Source organism: Gracilinanus agilis, chromosome 6 (assembly GCF_016433145.1).
Source record: "Gracilinanus agilis isolate LMUSP501 chromosome 6, AgileGrace, whole genome shotgun sequence".
NCBI lineage: Eukaryota > Metazoa > Chordata > Mammalia > Didelphimorphia > Didelphidae > Gracilinanus > Gracilinanus agilis.
Genome location: NC_058135.1, coordinates 286,136,196 through 286,156,169, shown reverse-complemented (window position 1 = coordinate 286,156,169; position 19,974 = coordinate 286,136,196). Strand labels below are relative to the sequence as shown.

The 19,974-nt window shown below is 53.3% G+C and overlaps 1 protein-coding gene across 1 annotated transcript; it reads left to right on the top strand.

Moving 5' to 3' along the window:
* Positions 1 to 2,220: 2,220 nt before the first annotated feature.
* NXF1 (nuclear RNA export factor 1) lies at positions 2,221 to 17,327 on the top strand. The gene is made up of 21 exons (XM_044680232.1): positions 2,221 to 2,301; positions 10,583 to 10,775; positions 11,130 to 11,289; positions 11,583 to 11,666; positions 12,055 to 12,159; positions 12,263 to 12,343; positions 12,516 to 12,585; positions 12,680 to 12,768; positions 12,881 to 12,988; positions 13,117 to 13,226; positions 14,742 to 14,778; positions 14,861 to 14,929; positions 15,018 to 15,073; positions 15,161 to 15,268; positions 15,355 to 15,413; positions 15,503 to 15,618; positions 15,696 to 15,738; positions 15,908 to 15,983; positions 16,114 to 16,296; positions 16,607 to 16,667; positions 16,786 to 17,327. The coding sequence occupies exons 1-21, from the start codon at positions 2,274 to 2,276 to the stop codon at positions 16,822 to 16,824; spliced, it is 1,875 nt and encodes a 624-aa protein (XP_044536167.1). The 5' UTR covers positions 2,221 to 2,273; the 3' UTR covers positions 16,825 to 17,327.
* The last annotated feature ends 2,647 nt before the right edge of the window (positions 17,328 to 19,974 follow it).

Below are 19,974 nucleotides of genomic sequence, written 5' to 3'. Positions count from 1 at the left end.
CTGGGGCTGCCTCAGTCTCAGGACCTTTGACTCCTTTGTTTGGGGGGCAGCTGGGAGGTGGCAGGCCTTGGGGGGGCCTTCATTAGCCTACTGGTCCCGGCCCCCATCCCACCCTGGGCCTCAGGCTTGGAGGGAGAGGGAGGATGGGGAGGAGGGCACAGGACCCGGGTTTGAATCCCTCTTACTCCCCGTCGATACAGATGTGACCTCAGCCCAGTCAATAAAAAGTTTGCCCGGCACACATCATTTGTCCCTGATTGCAGCCACTCGGCGATGTCCTTGCTGCTGGCCCAGCAGCCTGTTCTCTGGTCTCCACTGCACACCTGCACCACCCTCTCCGCCAGACTGTCATTTACTTGAAGGGGCCTCAGCAGTCGGCCTTCCCATCCCTGAAGCTCGGGCCTTCGCCAGCAGGCAGGCTTTCCAGTAACACACTGACCTCAGGGCCGGGTTCTAGGTCTCTGCTCCCTCCCGACTGGCTCTGGCTCATTTGACAGGAGGAAACGAGTCAGACAGGGTCAGGGTGCCCCTGTTGTCTGGAGTTCTCACGGCCGGCCTCCCTCCTCGGCCTCTTCTGTCCAAGCCTCCCGTGCCTCCCTCCTCTCCTCCTGATGGAGGCTCCCCACCAATCCCAGACATGCCAGGCCTGGAGGCTGGAGGTGTCCTGGGTTCTAGTCTGGCCTTAGACACTTCTCAGCTGGTTGACCCTGGGCTGATCCTGAGCACGCCCACCATGCTTGGGGCTTCCTCTCAGTCCTGCTCCGTCATGGCTTCGCCCTATCCGGAGTCTTCACGCTGCCTGCCGGCGGTCAGCCCTCTCCTCCATGGCCTGGGCTCTGTAGTGACTCTTGGCACAGCTGGGGGCCCCCGTGCCCTCAGACCTCCAGACTGCCAGCATCCTTAAGGTTTGGTCCAATGACTGTTGTTAGCAGCCTGCTCTGTTCCAGGCTCCAGGGAGGCCCCCAAAAAGAGGCTGGAGGGGTAGGGCAGCTCGGGGTCGCTTTGTTCTGGGGCTCTGAGAGAGGTGGGTCCTGCAGGAGCTGTCCTGGGGTGGTACCTGTGGGGCTCCGAAGCCTCTGCTCCTGGCCTCCTCCTTCCCTGGTATCAGGGTGATGGGAGTTCAGTGACTGACCCAGGGTCACACCATTAGGACCACATTTGAACCCAGGACTGCCTGGCTCTCTGACCACTGAGCCACCTAGCCAGCCCCAGGTAATGTTCCTAAAGTGCAGATCTGACCATGTCCTCTCCCCAAATACTTGATAAACTCCAGTGGGCTCCCATTCCACCTCCGGGACCAAACAGGAACCTGTTTCACAAGAAAAGCCTGATGCAACTGGGGCCAAACCTACCTTGGCTTAACATCCGTGGCCCCTCTCACTGGCTTTCCCATTTCTCATTCCTGACCGTCCATCTCTCACCTCCCTGCCTTTGCGCTAGCTGTGACCCCGCCCCCACCCCTCCACCCCTTTCTAACACCCTTTCCTGCAGGCCTTTTCCTGACTGGGCACTTCCCCTTTATAGTAATAATAACTGCATTTATGTGTGTGCTCCTGAAGTTGTGCTTTACAAAGATCATCCCGCTCAGCAACAACCCTTCTTATGGCTCCATCCAGCACCTACTATGTGATGGGCACATGCTAAGGGCTCCCCAATTTCCTCTCACTGGATCCTAACAACAACCGGTGGTGATATAAGATGAATCTCATTTTACGGATGGGGAGACTGAGGCAGAGGGAAGTAATTTGGCCAGGGTCACACCTCTCAGATTTGAACTGCTTCTCAAGCAACTTCCTCGACGGCTGGCACGGTTTGCTTGGCACGCAGTCACTCGGCTAGTTAGTGCGGGAAAGGTAAGGGGAGAGCAGCAGCCGCAGCGAGCCTCAGTTTCTCCCGCGGTCAGGAGGCGGGGCTAGTCTCCCCAGCTCCCGGATGTGGAGAGAGGGGCGGAGCCTGGAGGAGGGCTCAGATGCTGCGCGGCCTCCGCCCGTTCCCGGGAGGAACGCGCAGGAGCAGACGCATCACTTTCCAGCAGCACCTCTCCTCCTGGCCCGAGTGCGCAAGCGCAGCGTGCCCCAGCCCCATTGTGGCGTCCTGCTTCGCGTCGCGGCCCCGAACCAGTCTCGCGGCGCGTGTGGGCCGGCTTCGGGGCGGGGGCATGCGCATGCGCGCCGGGGACTAGCTCGCTCTGACGCGCAGGCGCAGTGCAGCCCCGAGCGGCCGAGGGGCTTCGTCGTTTGGCAGAACCGGCCTCCGGCGTCCCCCGACTCGTCATGGCGGAGGAGGGCAAGTCGTACATCGGTGAGTGGCGAGGCCGGGGCAGCAGGCGGGAGCCGCCAGCCGTGGCAAAGGGTTGGCGCCTGGGAGAGCCAAAGCCCCTGGCCCCCTGGCTCGGGGGCGGGCGGCGGGGGCGCGCCTCGAGCGGCGAATGGCGCCTCTAAGGCGGCGGCGGGGGCGCGCGCGCTGGTCCCGGGCTCGAGGCCGAGGCAGCGCCGTAACCGAAGCTCCCGCGCCCTCCCCCCATTCCCCGCATCCTCCTGGCGCGGGTCGTTACCGCCTATGGCGGGGGCGGGGGCGGGGGGAGGGGTGGCTTGGTGACCTTGAAACCTCGGTGCCTCGGTTTCCCCTCTTGTTAACGGGAGTCGAATGTCAGTCTCCAAGAGGTGAGGCCACCGAAATTTGCACAGTTCCGGGGCCCCGCGTGGGTCTCGACCATGGTTTCGTTGATCTGGCCTGATTCCCTTTGGGTCCCCCATCTCCTTCTTGAGCTGACCTAACTCCTTCCTCACGGTCTGGGGGCTCTCTAGGGTCTGGAGGCCCTCCAGGATCTGGGGATGATGGACAGAACCCCAGGAGCGGAGCCACTCCCGGCCCTCAAGGACCAAAGGGAAAAAGAGAAGCCCGAGATCCCCTAGAGCTGGAGGGGAGGGTTCAGGGAAGGGTCCCCTGGAAAAGCAGGCACTGGCCTCGCCCTGAACCAGACCAAAATGTTATCAGTGCGAAAAGATGACGTTCCTGGGTCATTCCAAGGCCTTGGGTGCCCCCACATCCTTACCCCTTTGAGGGAATCCCTGAGGTCTGAGAGGTTCGCATGGCAGGCACTGGGGATATCCCTCACACACAGAAGTGAAGTGGTCTCAAAACCAAGTCTGAGAACTGATCTAGAAGAGCCATCGAATGGGGCAAGGACCAGGGATGCGGTTGAGAGGAGCTCGGGGCTTGGAGGAAAAGCAAGGAGGAGGTTGTAGGTGGAGAAGGGCCTCTGACAGATGGCCTCCGTGTCCTTAGCAAGGTGGCTGAGGATAGAGACAGGTTAAGTCCTTGCTAGGGTCCCGCAGCTAGGAAGTGTGTGGGGTCACATCGGAACTTAGCAAGTGCTTGCTCTGGGCTGGGTGCTGTACCATGTTCTCAGGGATAAGAAGACCAAAAGAAACAGCCCCTGCCCTCAAGAAACTTCCATTCTGTCTGGGGAAACAACACATGCACTTACATGTAAAGTCAAAGCATATGTACAAGGTATTGTGGGGACCAGGAAAAGTTTAGGGGAGTCACTTGACCTGAGTTCTGAAGAGATTTAGGAGGTTCTTAGAGGTGGAGGTGAGGAATCCATGCCCAGACACTGTGTGGGGTGTAGGCTAGACAGTCACAAAGACCAGAGAGAGAAGGTCAGAGGAAGGAAGGCTATTTGCCTGGATTGTGAAGAGTTCCTGAAGAGGGAAGTAATGTGTCAGAAGCCAAGAAAGGGAGATTAGGTCCAGTGTGTGAATAGAAGACATAGTTCATGTTCTGTGGTGTGTTTAAGGTGTGCAGAGCTCTCCTTGGACCCTATCTCTTTCAATTCTCACAGCATTCTTGTTAGATGGATTCTACTATTATCTCCATTTGTAGGGGGGCAAATACTCCCTACTAGCAATGAAATGATCAACTGAAAAAGGGAATCAGCCAAAATGAAAGGATCTGAATTGAAATCCATTCTCTGAGTCTTGCTACCTGTCAAATTCCTTCATCTCCCCTCTGTTTTCTCATGTATAAGATATAAACTAAAAATAGTTTTTGAGCTTTCTTCAGCCCTGGTTCCCTACAGGTGACCCTTGCCTACTCCTGCAGATAAAAAAAGGATGTACACAAATAATTATAATAGGACTTAAAATATTGAAGGCTTAAAGACCTTGGAAAGGGGAGGATAGATCACATTTAGTTGAGAATGTTTGGGAAGGCTGCCCCTTGAGGGAGTCACTTGAGCTGAGTTCTGAAGAGAATTAGAGATTCCTAAAGGTGGAGCTGAAGAAGTTGGTGCCATCCAGGTATTGGGGTGGGGGTGGGCCTGGACCAGCACTCCTGAGTTAAGCCTCAAAGTAAAGAAAGGGCTTTAGGCTTAGCTTTGAGGTTATAGTTTATTGTGTAGGTAACGGGCACTGGAGGAGCTTCAAGGTTTTTAGAAGTGGCAGGGACCCTAAGAGATCTCAGTGTCCAGCAGCATCATTTCACAGGTGGTGAGCCTCTGGAGCAAGAGAGACAGAGAATGGTGTGATCAGAAGTGGACTTGGACAGGGATGCCCAGATGGTTGGGAACACAGTGACAGGAGACAAAGTTATTAGATAGGGCTCTTACTTAAATTTCAGGTAAGGCCCTGGCAGGGAAGGAGTTGGCAGAATTTGGCAGCTGACTGGATGTGTTGGTGGACAAAGGAGAGAGAGCCTGCTTGACAAGGAGAATGGTGGGGCCCTCATGAAGTTAGGAGGTTTTATTTAGCCTCATATTTTGTTATTTGTATTGACATTCCTTTCCAAATCTATCCCACTTCTCTCCTTCCCACAAAACAAAGAAAGGGTGTTTAATCCTAACTTAAGTGCACCCCAGTTCTCCTTCAAGGCTCTGCAGGAGCCTTATGATTCCATGAGGGGTGGCTTTGTGGCTGCCCTGTCTCTTTACTGTAGTCACTGTCTGCCATTCCTGGTTCTGCTTATTTTATTCTGCTTCAGTCTCTTAAGATTTCCCAAGCTTCTCCGTATTCATCATATTCATCATTTCTTTTAGCACAATAATATTATGTTCTGTTCCTATCCATAGTTTGTTTGGCCAACCCTCTTCCAGCACTCATAAGGACTCCTGGGAATATTTTGGAATATTGGGCCTTTTTGCAACAGACATTTAAGAGACTTTTTAGCATGATTCTTTCTGGAGTTGCTGGGCTAATTCATAGCTCTTTCTGGCTTCTCAAAGCCCATGGGGCAGATTCTTTGGGGAAGATGAAGGTTTTATATTTGGGAATTGTAAATGTGGGATTGGAGGAGGGTTTGGGGAATCAATGAGGTCAGCCTACCTAGAAAGTTCTTTGGGAGAAAACTCCACTTAGGGGACAGAGGGGGAAAAGAGACTGTAAAATGCTGTGTGAGGCATGCGAGCCCCATTCAGGGAGCTTTTCTCCTGCAGAGGCTAAGCCTGGTGTCGTGCCCTGGGATTCTGTTAGAGTATATACCAATGGGTGTGGCCACTGTCCTTCCAGCCTGGACAAGACCAGGAGAAGATCCAGTTTCTCCCCTTCAAAAGTCTACTGGGTGAGGTCCACTCCGGGGCTGAAGTAGACCCTGAAACAGTAGCCTAGAGGAAGGTGCTACTGTAACATGCTTCCTGACCAAGCTCTGAAAACCATGTTCTCCTGCTCTAGAACCTTAAGTGCTGCTGTATCTAGAGTGAGGGAATTCATGAACCTCTTCTTCAAATGGGGCTGGGCAGGTGACTTTATGAAAAGTCCCCCTAGAAATCCCAGCACTGCTCTTCCCTGTCTTCAGGCCTTCGCCTATGCAGCTCCCAGCCCTCTCCAACAAGGCAGGTCTTCAGTTTTCGTTCTCACAACTCTGGTTTATCATGGCATTGACCAGGATTCCAAAAAATAGTGACATTTTTTTTCCTCCAGAAAATTGTTCTCCTTGATCCCTGCACTTTGTATCTTTTCATTGAGGTCTTCCCAGTTTCTTCTGGCATTCTAATATTCCATTCCCATACCATATGATTTGTTTAGCCATCCCCCAGGAGGTGGGCATGCCCTCAGTTTTCAGGTTTGGAAAAGATTTTTATATATGTAGGTTCTTTGCCTCCTTCGGTCTCTTTGGGCTATAGGTCTGGCTGGGTCAAGGGGTTGGCATAGTTTAGGAACTTCCCATCACAGAGGTTCAGGCAGTCCTGAACTAGGTGACTCAGTGGACACCACAGTGTACCTGCTTGGATTGAGGAAGACCTCAGTTCTGTTACACCTTTAGACACTCATTAGTGATATGTGACCCTGGGCAAGTCACTGAATCTCTGTCTGCCTCAACTGTAAAATGGGGATCATAATAGCTCCTACCTCCAGGGTCATTATGAGAATCAAATGAGAGTACACTTGTAAAGCACTTAGCACAATGCCTGCACTTAGTAGATATTTATTGAATGCTTAGTCCCTTCTCTTCCTCTTTTAGTAACTTTTACAGCATTTGTCATCTTTGCTAATCTGATCAGTGCAGGGAAGAACCTCTACTTATAGTAACAAGAAGCATTTTTTCATATCCTTGATAGCCAGGCAACTCATGAGCAGTTGGTTATTAAGCACCTACTTTCTATCAGTCCCTGCTAAGAATGGGGAACAAAGAAAGGCAGAAGGTAGTTTTGGGCCTTCGAGAGCTTTTTATCTGATGGAGAGCTTGGATCTCTTCCTTTGAAAACTGTCTGTTCATTTATCTAATGGGAAAAGGTTCTTCGTTGTTGTTCAGTCTTGTCCAACTCTTTTTGTGACTTTTGGGCCATGGCATGCTAGGCCTTTCTGTTCTCCACTGTCTTCCCAAGACTGTCCAGCCTCATGTTCTGTTGCTTCCATGACACTATACATCTCATTCTCTGCCGTCTCTTTCCTCTTTTGCCTTTAATCTTCACCAGCCCAATGAATCCTGTCTGTCTTCTTATTATGTGGCCAAAGTATTTCAGCTTCAATTTCAGGGTTTGTCCTTCTAAAGAAGTCTGAATTGATTTAAGTAGTGACTGATCTTGCTGTTAGAGGGACGCTCAGAAGTCTCAGCACTACAAGTCAGAAGCGTTGATTCTGAAGTGCTCAGCTTTCCTGATAGTCCAAATCTTACAGATCTTAGTCTGCAAGGTGGACCTTTAGTGTACTGTCCAGTTTTGCTAAAGATTTCCTTCCAAGGAGCACTAAATGTCTTAATCTCATGGCTTTGGTTGCTGCCTGCAGTGATGTTTGAGCCTAAGAATATAAAATCTGACCCAGCTTCTATTTCTTCTCCCTCCCCTCTGTTTGCCAGGGAGTGATGGGAACTGTTGCCAACATCTTAATTTTTTGATGTTAAACTTTAGACCAGCTTTAACATGCTCTTCTTTCACCCCCATCAAGGGGCTTCTTCATTATTATTCTTCACTTTTCTGCCATCAGAGTGGTATCCTCTGCATATCTGAGCTTGTTGCTATTTCTCCCAGCAGCCTTAATTGCGGCTTTTGATTCATCCTTTCACATGGTGTGCTCTGAACAGAAGTTAAATAAGGTGACAGTAGACAGTCTTGCTGTACTCCCTTCCCAGTTTTGAACTAGTCGATTGTTCTGCGTTCAGTTCCAATTGTTGCTTCTTGACCTGCATACAGGGTCCTCCGGAGACAGGTGAGATGATCTAGTATCCCCTGTCTCTGAGGACTTGCCACATTGTGTTGTGATCTACACTGTCCCAGGCTTTAATGTAAGCTCATGATCTGAGTCACAGTCCTCTTTAGGTCTTGTTTTAACTGACAGAGTTTTTTTCTACCTTTGTCAGAAGAGTAATCAAACTGATTGCATTATTGGCCATTTGATGATGTCCTCATATAGTCAGAGTTTGTATAGTTTGGGTTGTTGAAAAGAAAAAGAGTTGCTGTGACCAATGAGTTACCTTTTTTTTTTTTTTAATCTTTTTATCTTATGTTTTGAAATCAATAACTGTGTATTGGTTCCAAGGCAGAAGAGAAGTAAGGGCTTGGCAATGGGGGTCAAGTGAATGGCCCAGGGTCACCCAGCTAGAAAGTGTCTAAGGCCAGATAGGAACTGTGAAGATGAACTGTACCCTGCCGATTTTTAGATTTAATTACCAAAAGTGTAAACCCCCCAACTTAGCCTTGAGTAGGGGAGGTCCACCCATGTGTGCTAAAGTGAGTGACTTGAATCAGAATCCCCTCAGGTAGTCCTAAGCAAAACTAGCTGTAACTGGTACAGAGAAGGCATGCACAGGAAATGACTAAAGCAGTGATGGGCAAACTACTGGCCCGAGGGCCAGATGCGGCTCCCTGAAATGTTCTATCCAGTGCACGACATTATTTCTAATCTGACGAACACAATGAGTAGGATACAGTGCAATGAAACTTTGAAAGAGTTGACTTAGAAACAGACTGACAGATGAGCATTTCCTTTCCTTTGGCCCCCTCTTTAAAAAAGTTTGCCCATCACTGGACTAAAGGAATGGTCTTTAAAAGTGGCCAGAACCTCCTGGGACTTTTTCCACCTTCAACTTAACCCTGAAGGAGCTCTGGCTGAGGACTTAGGACTGCTTTCCCTTAGAACTGCCACATGGGTGAGTGAAAAAGACTGACTCCTTTCCTGGATTTTCTGAAGGGACTATCCCCCAGAGGCCTCTTCTCTTGAGAGAGGCTTTGTGACTGAAGCCCTTGCTTTATTCATCCTGAGGCCCCTCTGGCTGAGGACTAATTAGCCCTGCCTGGGCTGGGTTGAGCCAGGGGCTGCAGCAAAATATTTAGTGTGAGGTTAGATATCTTATCCTATCCTCTCTCTGATTTTCTTATTTTCACTCTTTCTATATTTTGCAGATAAATTGCCTTAAAAAATCATTTGGAATTGATTAAATTCCTGTTGACCAAAACTCTTAAAATATTCAGTCCAACCATAATTTTTACCCCTTTTTACAGAACCCGGGACACTTTGTCTCTAGGCCTGGCTCTCTATTCATCCAAGGAATTACCTTGATAGGATTCTATTAGCGTCTCACCCTGCTTCATTTTGTACCTCAATGCCAAATTTGTCTGTTAAGCCAATTTTTTTTTTTTTTAAATTCTTACCTTCTGTCTTAGTGTGAATTCTAAGACAGAATTGTTGCAAGAGGTAGGCAATCAGGGTTAAGTGATTGGCCCAGGGTCATTCAGCTAGGAAGTGTCTGACACCAGATTTAAACCCAGTTCTTCCTTATTTCCAGTCCTGGCACTCTATCCACTGTATTGCCTAACTGACCCCCCAGTTATTTTTTGATTACGTACTTTAGTATTCCATTCCCCTGTGATGAATGTGATGTCTTTTTTGTGTATGTGTGTTCTGTTATTTCTAGATGATGTTGTAGGTCTTTGTAGAACTAGCCTCTTTGGCTTCAGTGATAGGAGCATAGACTTGTTGAACAATTTGCTTTGGATTAACAAACTGATATTATTCTGTCATTTTGGAGATTCTATTCCAGGAATACTTTTCTCATCCTTTTATTGACTCTGAGAGTTGCTCCATTTCTTCCAGGGGATTCTCAACCTCATTAGAACATGGAATGATCACCTGAATTAGCTTCACTCATTTTCTTCCCATTGAAGTTCCCTGATATCGCTTTTTCATCTTTCTATCTCCCATTGAATCCCAACCAGCTTCCCTTGGTTCCAAGACCTTACATTTTTAGTTTTTCTGCCTTGTTGATCTTTGTGGCATTGGACTTTTCCTTGAGTCACCAGACAAAGCCACATCCAAGCTTTCTTTAGGCTTTGGCTTATCTGCTTCATTCTTCTTGTAGTTGTTCCTCATCCCTGAGGGGCTCATCTTCTAGTGTCCTGTCTTTTATCGTGGGGTCTTCTTGGCAGTGGTCCTGGATTGGTTTACTATGGCCTTCTCCACTGGCTCACCTTTTGTCAGAACTCTCTACTCTGACCTCTCCCTCTTGGGTAATCCTGCATGAAGTCTCATAAGTTTCCTTAAGCTCCACAGACCCTCTGCCACAACAAGGCAGTGATCCAGGAAGGGAATGGTCCTTATTCTTAAAAATTTGAATCAGCTCCTTATAAGACTTTTATCAGAGAAACTTGCTGTAAAGATTTTCCCAGTTCATGTTTCCCTTTTAATTTTTGTTGCATTGGATTTGTTTGTGCAAAACCTCTTATAAAAAAACTGTCCATTTTATCTTTCCTGTGAACCTTGTTTCTCCTGTTTAGTCATAAATTCTTCCTCTATCCATAGATCTGAAAGGTAATTGCTCCTTTGTTTCTGATTTGCAGTGGTGCCATCTTTTTATGTCTTAAGTCATGTACCCATGAAATCCTCCCCAGGTTTTAGCCCCAGCCCCTTCAGCCTTTCCTTTTTCATTCAGCCCCCAGGAATCTCTTCTTTTTGAACTAGTGTAGCATGTATAGTTTGCCCCACACAATAGAACACTTGTTAGATACAGAGTTGATTTGTCTCCTCTAGTCTCAATGTGTTTTCATCCCTAGCTTGGCTGGGTTCAAGTAATGTGTTTGCAACCTAGTAAATGCCTTGTTGACAAGGTCTTCTTTGGGGCCTCTGCCCGGGATCTCTATTCCTCACTCCAGAGCATGATGACCGAGTTGGGGGGAGCTTCCCCCAAAGGCGGAAGAAAGGCCGGGGCCCTTTCCGGTGGAAATATGGTGAGACAAATTCACGGCCCCGAAATCGAGGTGGCCCTGGTCCCCGAGCCCCACGCCTGGAGGAGGAGGATGGTGATGTGGCCATGAGTGATGCCCAAGATGGTCCCCGAGCCCGGTAGTAAGTACCCACTCCCAGCCACAAGAAGAAGCTTTGAATGAAGCAGTCCCAGGAGGACACAGTCTCATTCCCCACCCTGACCCCCCACCCCAGAGATGACAGGTCATTCATCATTTCCTTCCATCACTTTCTGAAATTGGTGAGAGACTGCCCAACTCACTACTCTCTGAAGAATTAGGAATGCCCAGTCCAACTCAGCAGCAGACATGTATTAAGCACCTGTTATGTGCCAGGCACGCAGCCCCCTAAATTGATGAATGTGCAATGAGTCTTAGCCCTGGTTTAAAATGAGCAAAGGAACTTTGAGAAATAGTCGCTGTAAGTCACTGGTTTGATCTGCCCCTTTCTCTGTAGCACACCTTACAACTCAAGACCTAACCGGAGGGGGGGAGATAATTGGCATGACCGAGACAGAATTCATGTCACCGTGCGCCGAGACAGGGCTGGCCAAGACAGAGGTGGTACTGCTGGTTGCAGCCTGGATGCAGTACCCAAAAACTGGTTCAGGATTACAGTGAGTGCCACCCCTGGGTGTAGAGACATTGATGGGAGTGGGGGGAAGCCCAGCATGGCTTCCTCTGTGCTACTGGACTGGGCAGTCTCAAGGAGGCCTGTGTTTGGGGGGATTCTCTGAGGCCCTGGAGTCTTTAGGGTATACCCTTTAGGAAGGTTCCTCTCTGGGAAAGAAAAGCAAAAAATCTGTGTTCAATTTGTTTTTAAATCTATCAAGTCCTGGTTGGAAATGGGAGTAGAGGAGAGGCCAGTTCTGTTCTCTCTCTAATCCTTTCCTATCCAACTCTCTCCCAGATCCCTTATGGAAGGAAGTACGACAAGACTTGGTTGTTGAACTCACTCCAGAGCAAATGCAGTGTCCCCTTCAATCCTATCGAGGTAAAGTAGTGCCTGAGTGATAGGAGTGGGCCTGGACCGTGCTCCTTCTGCACCCTGTGGGATTCCAAGGAAGAGGGAAATGAGTAGAAATTGTAGGGCAGATTTAGGCCTGATAGAGGGCACAACTTGCTAGCAATTAGAGCTGTCGAGAAGTGGCCATGGACTGTGGTGAGAGACCCCCCTCCTCCATGGATTCTAAGGGAAGGCTCAGGGGAGTTGGAGGGGGGAATTCCTCAGGAATGAGATGGAGGGGATGGAGGGGATTCTCTCCTCTGAGGTCCTACCTGACATTGTCCAAAGGACTTTGGAGGACCTGGTCAGAGAAGGACCACGAGAGGTCATGAAGAAAAAGAGTTGTTGACACTGGCTTTTTGCACGCTCCTCCTAGTTTCACTACGAGAACACTCGGGCCCAGTTCTTTGTGGAGGAAGCCAGCACAGCAACTGCCATCAAGGCTGTGAATCACAAGATTGTGGACCGAGAGAACCGAAGGGTAGGAATGGTGTTTCGGGGAGACAAGGGGGAAGGCAGCGGAGGGCTCAGCACCCAGTGTCCGGGGCAGGGACACACTGACTGCTTCTCCTGCTCTTCCATAGATAACGGTCATAATCAATCCATCTGCCCCACCCCAGTCAGTGCTGAATGAGCTAAAGCCTGAGCAAGTAGAACAGCTAAAGGTGAAGCCAAGAATGATCCTCCTCTTCCTCCTCCCGCCTCCTTCTCTGACCCCACAGTCTTCCTTCCTGTAGCCACTCAAGCTCCCTTTTTACCTCTCACTATGCCGCCTTCCCCCCAAATCCAAATCTTGTTTCTTGGAGCTCTGACCTGCCTTCATTTCTTCTTCTGCAGTTTGTCATGAGCAAACGCTATGATGGCTCCCAGCAGGCCCTGGACCTGAAGGGCCTTCGAACAGACCCAGGTGTGGCTTGTGGGATTTCCTGTGCCCAGAAGGGGAATGCTCCAGGCCAGCCCTTCTTCGCATCCTTATTCCTTTCTTATTCCATCCCCTGCAGACTTGGTGGCCCAGAACATAGATGTTGTCCTTAATCGAAGGAATTGCATGTCTGCCTCGCTGCGGATTATCGAAGAAAACATCCCTGAAGTGAGGCCTGCTCCACTGGCCAGCCTGGCCTTCAGCCCCTGAGGGAGAGTGGGGTGCAGTCTGGCTCAGGCCCCCTTGCCTTTCATTGCTCCCCTTCTCTCGCCCCTACCAGCTGCTGTCACTGAATCTGAGCAACAACCGCCTCTACAGGCTGGATGACTTGTCAGACATTGTGCAGAAGGCCCCGAACCTCAAGATCCTGAACCTTTCTGGGAATGAAGTGAGATTCGGGGGCCGGGCCAGGAGGTGTGGGGGTGGGAAAGCCCTCCAGGAGTCAGTAGTTCCCAGAAGGAAGAGGGCCTGGCGGGGAAGGCGCTTCAGCCTCCCTCTCCCATGGCCTCTTTGTAGCTGAAGTCGGAGCGAGAGTTGGACAAAGTGAAGGGGCTGAAGCTGGATGAACTGTGGCTCATGGGGAACCCTCTCTGTGCTGCTTTCCGGGACCAGTCCTCCTACATTAGGTCAGTGCCAGCCCCTGACTTCCCTCCTGGGGACCAGCACCCCCTGGGGGGATGAACTAGTTTGCCCTGAGGAGGCCCAGCCTGCGAGAGTGGAGCCCGGACCCGGATTCAGCTGCCCTCTGAGCGAGGAGCCCACAGCCCACTCACTCCCTGTGGTATTCGTCTGTGTCTGTCTGATTGGCTTGAAGGTTTCCTGCATCCCCTGTTTGTTGCTTCTTCCCTTTAGCACACGGCCTTTTCCAGCATCTTCCCTCTGCGCCCTCTGCTCCAGGCAGGGAGCCGGGACCCCTTCCTTAGTGCCCTGGGGACCCTCGACCCCTCCAGTCTCCCTTACTCAGCTGGTGCCTAGAGTTCGCCCAGCAGCCCCGGCTCGGCCAGGGCTTGTTACCGCTCCCACGGCCCGACCTTCCTCAGGTGGGCGGCACGCTCGTTCTTCGAGGACCTGCGCACTTCGCACTCACGCCTGCCAGGCGAGGTCCGCTTCCCTCACGTACCTTTGCTTAGTTCAAGAGCTGGGCCTGCGGCCTGTGTGCTGCTGGCACCCGTGACAGGAGCCAGGGGTGGAAGCTATGGGGGCACAGGCCACTGAGGAGGTGACCCCCCGTGGGGGCACAGACCCTCCCTTACTCGCACACGTCCCACCACCTTGCTTGGCCCCGGAAGATGGCTGGTTAGCCAGAGACGGGTAAGATTCCTCAAGGGAGGAACAACCTAAGACAGGCACAGTCGCATAGGGGCCAGCAGGAGAGAACTCGGGGGCCAACAGAGGTGGGGCACAGACCCTCACCCCCCCAGTCTTGCAGGGCCTGACCCTGGAGTCCTCCTGCCGAAGGGCATCTCCTGCCCCCGTGGCTGCTCCACTCCGTGTGCCCAGCTCAGGCCTGGACCCAGGCAGAGGGCAGAGACTCAGCCCACGAGAAGCGTTGAGGTGCCTCGGAAGCCTTTGCCTTCCTTCTCCTGGACCGTAGGGCAGAGGGCAGTTCCAGGAAAGGCCTGTGTTAGGCAGCCTGCCCTCCCCTCTCTCCTCCGCTCTGCTGCTTCTCCTTCGTCTCCCCCCTCAGCTCTTTGCCTCTCGCTCCCTACCCCAACCCCAGCTTCTCGCTGTGTCCTCCAACATCCTGTCCCACCCCCTGGTATATCTTGGCCCAGGCTGGGCCTGACAGCAGTGATGGACAGCACCTGAGGCAGCTGGGTCCCTGGGCTCCCACCCCCTTTCCCCCTCCCCTGGGCTGCACAGGTGAGTATGAGGAAGGTAAGAGAAGGGAGCCCCTTGACTGGGAGAGTCGACTGCTTCCCACGCACTTGAGGAAGGGGGACAGTCAGGACGGAGGCTGGGCTTCAGGGCTAGGTAGTTGAGGTGTACATTAGGGAGACGAGCAGAGGAGGGGTCCCCTCGCCCCGACGGGCCCAGGACGGGGCGGGCCGTGCCTGGGGTCTTGGTGTGTTTGCTCCTAGAGCGGCCCTGGCGACATGGCGGCTCTGAGGTGTCGCTCACTCCTGTCCCGTTCTTGACAGCGCCATCCGGGAGCGCTTCCCCAAGCTGCTTCGCCTGGTGAGTTCTCTGTCCCGGGGGGCTCCCTGGGCACCCCCCGGCCCGGCCGCTCCTCGCTCACTCGCTCTCTTTGCCTCCCCAGGACGGCCACGAGTTGCCCCCTCCAATCGCCTTTGATGTGGAAGCTCCTACGACGCTCCCGCCCTGCAAGGTACGGGCCGGAGGAAGGGGTGCCGGGGCGCCCCCGGGGGCCGAGGCTGCGCCCCCCCTCACGCACTCTCTGTCTGGGTTCAATGCAGGGCAGCTACTTTGGATCAGAAAACCTGAAAGCAATGGTCCTGTACTTCCTGCAGCAGTAAGTGTTGGAGGCTGAGGGGGCTCAGATCTGGGGGGGCCCCGGCAGCTGCGTCACCCCGGGCTATCCCGCTTCCTTCCTCTGCAGGTATTATTCTGTGTATGACTCTGGAGATAGGCAGGGGCTGCTTGACGCTTACCATGACCAGGCCTGCTGCTCTCTCAGCATTCCCTTCACCTCCCAGAACCCAGCTCGGTGAGTGCCTGGGTTTGGGGACCCTTTTGGGGTGTGCGGGGTGCCAGGGCCGTGCCTGCCCTGGTCACCTCCTCTGTGTGTCCTAGGGGCAGCATGAGTGAGTACTTCAAGGACAGCAGGAATGTGAAGAAGCTCAAGGACCCCAGTGAGTGCGGGGAAGGCTGGGCCGGGGTGCCGGGCGGGGGTGCTGAGCCCCTTTAATGGGGCCCCTTTAATGCTCTCCTCCCCCCTCAGCCCTGCGCTTCCGCCTGCTAAAACACACGCGCCTCAATGTCGTGGCCTTCCTCAACGAGCTCCCCAAGACCCAGCATGACGTGAACTCTTTTGTGGTGGACATCTGTGCCCAGACGGTGAGCGGCGTCCCCAGCCCCCCGCCTCCCCCCCAGACCCCCAACCTTCCTCCAACCGTCTTGGCTCTGTCTTTTAGGAAACGCTGTTATGCTTTGCTGTGCACGGGGTCTTCAAGGAAGGTGAGCTCAGCCCCAGCCCCCTCCCCCTCTCCCTCCCCCTCCCCTGGCCCCCTCTCCAGCCCCCTCCTCAGCCCCAGCCCCCTCCCCCTCCCCTGGCCCCCTCCTCAGTCCCGGCTCCAGCTCCAAACAGCTTTCATTTGAGCGGTCTTTGCACTGCTTTTCCCTGCAGTGGATGGAAAATCTCGAGACTCTGTCCGGGCTTTCTCCCGAGTGTTCATTGCTGTCCCCTCGAACAATGCTGCCAGGTAAAGGTTGTGTTTGCACCGGCCGCCCTTGCTCAGTTGGGAGGGAATGGAACCGGGACCGGGACCAGAACCAGAGCAGAACTGGGGGTGGGGAGGGCGAGGGCGCGTCCTGACGCCTTTCCTCCTTCAGGCTCTGTATCGTGAACGACAAGCTCTTCATAAGGAACGCCACCACCGACGAGATCCGCCGCGCCTTCGCCATGCCGGCGCCCACCCCGTCCTCCAGCCCTGTGCCCACCCTCTCCCCTGAGCAGCAAGAGATGCTACAGACTTTTTCCACTCAGTCTGGCATGAACCTGGAGTGGTCGCAGAAGTGAGTGCCCAGGCCGGGCCAGCCTCTTGGGATGGATGGCGCAGGGTCTGGCCGGGGGTCTCTGGGGTCGCTCCCAGCAGTCTAGGTGGCCCCCCAGCTGCTCCCCCTCTGCACCTCGGGCTTCCGCTTGCCCTGCTGCCAGCAGCCCCTCTTTCGTGTGTCTATTGTGGGAGCCGCTCGGCAGTCCGCAGACGCCATGAGGACGGTGCTTCCCGCTTAGTGAACTCTCAGGCTGGAGGAGGCAGAGCTGGGGGGATCTGTGCGGGGGAGGCGCCGGCACTGAGAGCCCCTCTTGTTCTTCCTGCGCCAGGTGCCTTCAGGACAATGACTGGGACTTTGCCAGGGCGGCGCACGTCTTCACTCAGCTCAAGGTGAGGCCCCGCTCGGCCGGCCGGATCCTCTTGGGGGAGGGGGGGGTGATGCCTTCACATGGGGGGCGCCTGGCCACGGAGCGTTACCAAGCCCGTGCCGCCTCCTCCCCTCCTGCAGGCTGGCAGCAAGATCCCGGAGGTGGCGTTTCTCAAGTGACTCCTGAAGCACCGCTCCCTGTCCGCTCTCTCGCTTCCACCTCCTCTGGCCCTCCCAGGGCCAACGTGATGACTGTGAATGAGGGGTGAGAACACCCCCCGGACCCCGCAGGCCTCCTTCCTTGGGGAAGTGTTGGCGAAGCCTCGCCCGTCGCCGTCACCACCTGCCAGCGCCATCTTGGAAGCCAAAGCTTTGTCTGTAGGACTGACACTAAAGCGCAGCAGGCTCAGGTGCTGGGTGTTCTGCCACCTGGGATCCTCATTCTCTGTTCTCCTTTTTATGATAAAGAGTGAAGTTTTCTTTTGTGTTGTCTGTAGCCAGAAGTGTTACTTATTCTTGTCCTGGAGCCTCGTGCTGCCTGCTGCTGTCCGTCTCCGGGCGAGGCTCCGCCGTGTTCCTGTGGTCTCGCTCTTGTTGATCCTTCTCTCCCCATGTCAGCCCCCACGTCCTCCCTTTTTAATTCTCAAGGTTTGTTTGTTAATAAATATTGATAAGACTGAAAACCAAGCCTCCTTCTGGGGAGGGGGGAGACCGACCAGGGCGGAGGGGGCTCCTGAGGGAAGTAGGCCCAGCCCTCCTTTCCAGGCTGATGGGAATCTCCAGGGAGCCCCTGGGAGGTCGGTCATAGCCGGCCCTTCCAACCGCTCTGACTTTGGTCTTTCTTGGTTGCAGGCAGAGAGCAGGTTTTTTAATTCTATTTTATTTTCAGTTCTGAATTCTCTCCCTCCATCCCTCCCCCACTGGAAAATAAGAAAACCACAACCAGTCACAGAAAGGCATTTCCCCTTTTAGCCAGGTCCAGCCTAGGATGACCTTGGGGCACCCCGAATTGTAGCTTGTTCTCATTGGGCAGCAGCTTGCCCTGCCCTGTACTACTCTGCCACAGCTCATTCAGCTGGACCCCAGCCGATGGGCACCCCACTCATGTCCGGTGTTTTGCCACCACAGAGCAGGGGTAAAGGTCCTTTTGCCTTTGTTCTGATCCTGTGGGGTGTAGACCTGGTGGTGGCATCTCTAGGGGAGAGGGTCGATTTCCAAAATGCTTTCTAGAATGGGGATCCCAGTTCATAGCCCACCAACAGGGAGGGCATCAGGACATCCCGGTTGGTGCCATAATGGGAGGGTCCACAAGACAGGCACTAGGTGGAGGGTGGTGGCTCCTGGCGGGCACCTTGTTCTATTCCCTCCCCAGAGGGAGCCTCACCGGAGCACCTGGTAAACCAGTCATAAAACCATGGGAACGGTGGGGGGGAGTCCAGGAGCGGGTTGATAGGGTAGGGAATTGGTTCTAGCTGGGGACAGAACAATTCCCCATCACAACAGCTGTGAAAACGCCCTCTAAATGCCACATTTTGGTTTCAAGTCTTACTTCCCTTCCCTGGTCTCATTCACTTGGGAGAAGCTGCCCTGATTGCCCAGAGATGGCTGACCTCTAATGTGATGGATGAAAGGGGCTCCCCAGGACAGGGGGCTCATGTCTCCACATCTTCCTTCTTGGACCACCCCAAGACCCTTTACCCTTAAGCTATGATGTCTGGCCTCCCCCGAGCTGCTTGGTCAACTGCCTCACTCTAGTCACTCTCCACAGTGGTTCTTCCATCCCTCCTCAGCCTCCTGTGGCTTACTTTTCCCCCTACTCATGACTCAAGCCCTTGACTTGGTTTACCAAAAAGATTGTGCTCTGTTTGCTCAGAACCCCATCTTCCTTGGCTCCTATCCCTCAGGTGCCTTCTGCCACTCTCCTGCCCTTGGAAGCTAAACTCAAAAAGACAGGGACAGAAGGTGGTTCAGTGGAGAAAGGAGAGAGCCTTGGTTCAAATCTGGCCTTAGCAGGGTAACCTGGGGCAAGTCATTTAACCCCCATTGCCCAATCCTTATCACCCCTGCCTTGGAACCAATAAATCGAATTGAGTCCAAGACAAGGAAAGGGTAAAAAAAAACCCCCAAACCCAACTACACTTCTTGTTGCCTTTTTGTATATTCTAGAACTTGAGAATTGGAGTTTTAAAAAATATTTAAGGAATTCAAAACAGAGCCCCATCAGCCTTCCCCAGCCTCTTCCTGTTTCATTTCTCTTTCAGACTGGCCCAGGACACTGTAGTGCCTTTCTAGGTTTTCTTTTTCTTTTCGGGGATTATGGAGCGAAGTACATTTGCGATTGTATGATCTGACTTAATGATGGCAATCCCATGCTGTGGAGAGTCGAGGTGTTGGTTCAGAAAGCTTTCTAGTGACGATTGTCACCAACGACCCCTCGGAATCCCCGAGCCACCCCAAACGCTCTCCGGAGTGACTTTGCTGCCAAACCCGCGGGCGCTTTCTCAGGCCTCGCTCTCCTAGCCCTCCCTGCCCAGTTTATGCTGCCTTCTCCCTGGCTTCTGGGGGCCTCACTCATCTCCCCTCTAACCCTGGTGCCCTTCTCCCTCGGCGATCCCGTCAGCTGCTGTCTTTGAAGGGCCTGCTCCAAATGAACCCATTGCTTTCCCCGACACTTGGCTCCAAAGCTGGGAGTCCTCCCCACCTTCCACTCTCACCCTCCTGGCTCCGCCCCCTGGGATTTCTCTCGGTTTCAGGCCTGCCGCAACTTTCACACCCGCCCCCTTCTCCCCCACCCCCACCCCGCCCGGTGCAGACCGAGCATCCCCTCCTGCCAGGGCCGTGGCAATAGCCGCTGGGGGAGTGTCTGCCGGCGTCCTGCCTCTCCGTTCCCCCTCCAGGGGCTTCCCATCACCCCCAGGATCGAACCCAGGACGCTCTATTGGCCTCAGCCGCCCCCTCTGAGCTTCTCAGAATTCTCCCTCCCCAGGTCCTCCTGGGTCCAGTGACCCCCTCCCGGAGTTCTGGTAGGCGTTTAGTCCTACTCTGGCGCCAGGCGTGCAAAGCGCTTTTTTAAAGCACCATCTCTTGGGCGCTGTCATCACCGCCTATTTTGCAGATGAGGAAAGCGAGACAGGTCGTGGTTAAGAGCCTCGCCCGGGTACTCGACGGGTTAAATTTTATCGGAGCTCGGGGGCGCTCTCGTCCTCCAGCACAAACGGCCGAGCCCTTCCGCGGTCTGACTTCCACCCCGCCTAGCTCCAGAAGCAGCTGGGGGTCTCTTGGCCCCAAGGGGCTAGAGCGGAAGCTCCCTGCCTGCTAGGGAAGAACCCG

What these genes read in the sequence shown, in the direction of transcription:
- NXF1 (XM_044680232.1), top strand. Translation starts at nt 2,274, where the DNA reads ATGGCGGAGGAGGGCAAGTCGTACATCG. An exon ending in TGGACCGAGAGAACCGAAGG is followed by an intron (nt 12,160 to 12,262) that starts GTAGGAATGGTG and finishes GCTCTTCCATAG; the next exon opens with ATAACGGTCATAATCAATCC. An exon ending in AGCAAGTAGAACAGCTAAAG is followed by an intron (nt 12,344 to 12,515) that starts GTGAAGCCAAGA and finishes CTTCTTCTGCAG; the next exon opens with TTTGTCATGAGCAAACGCTA.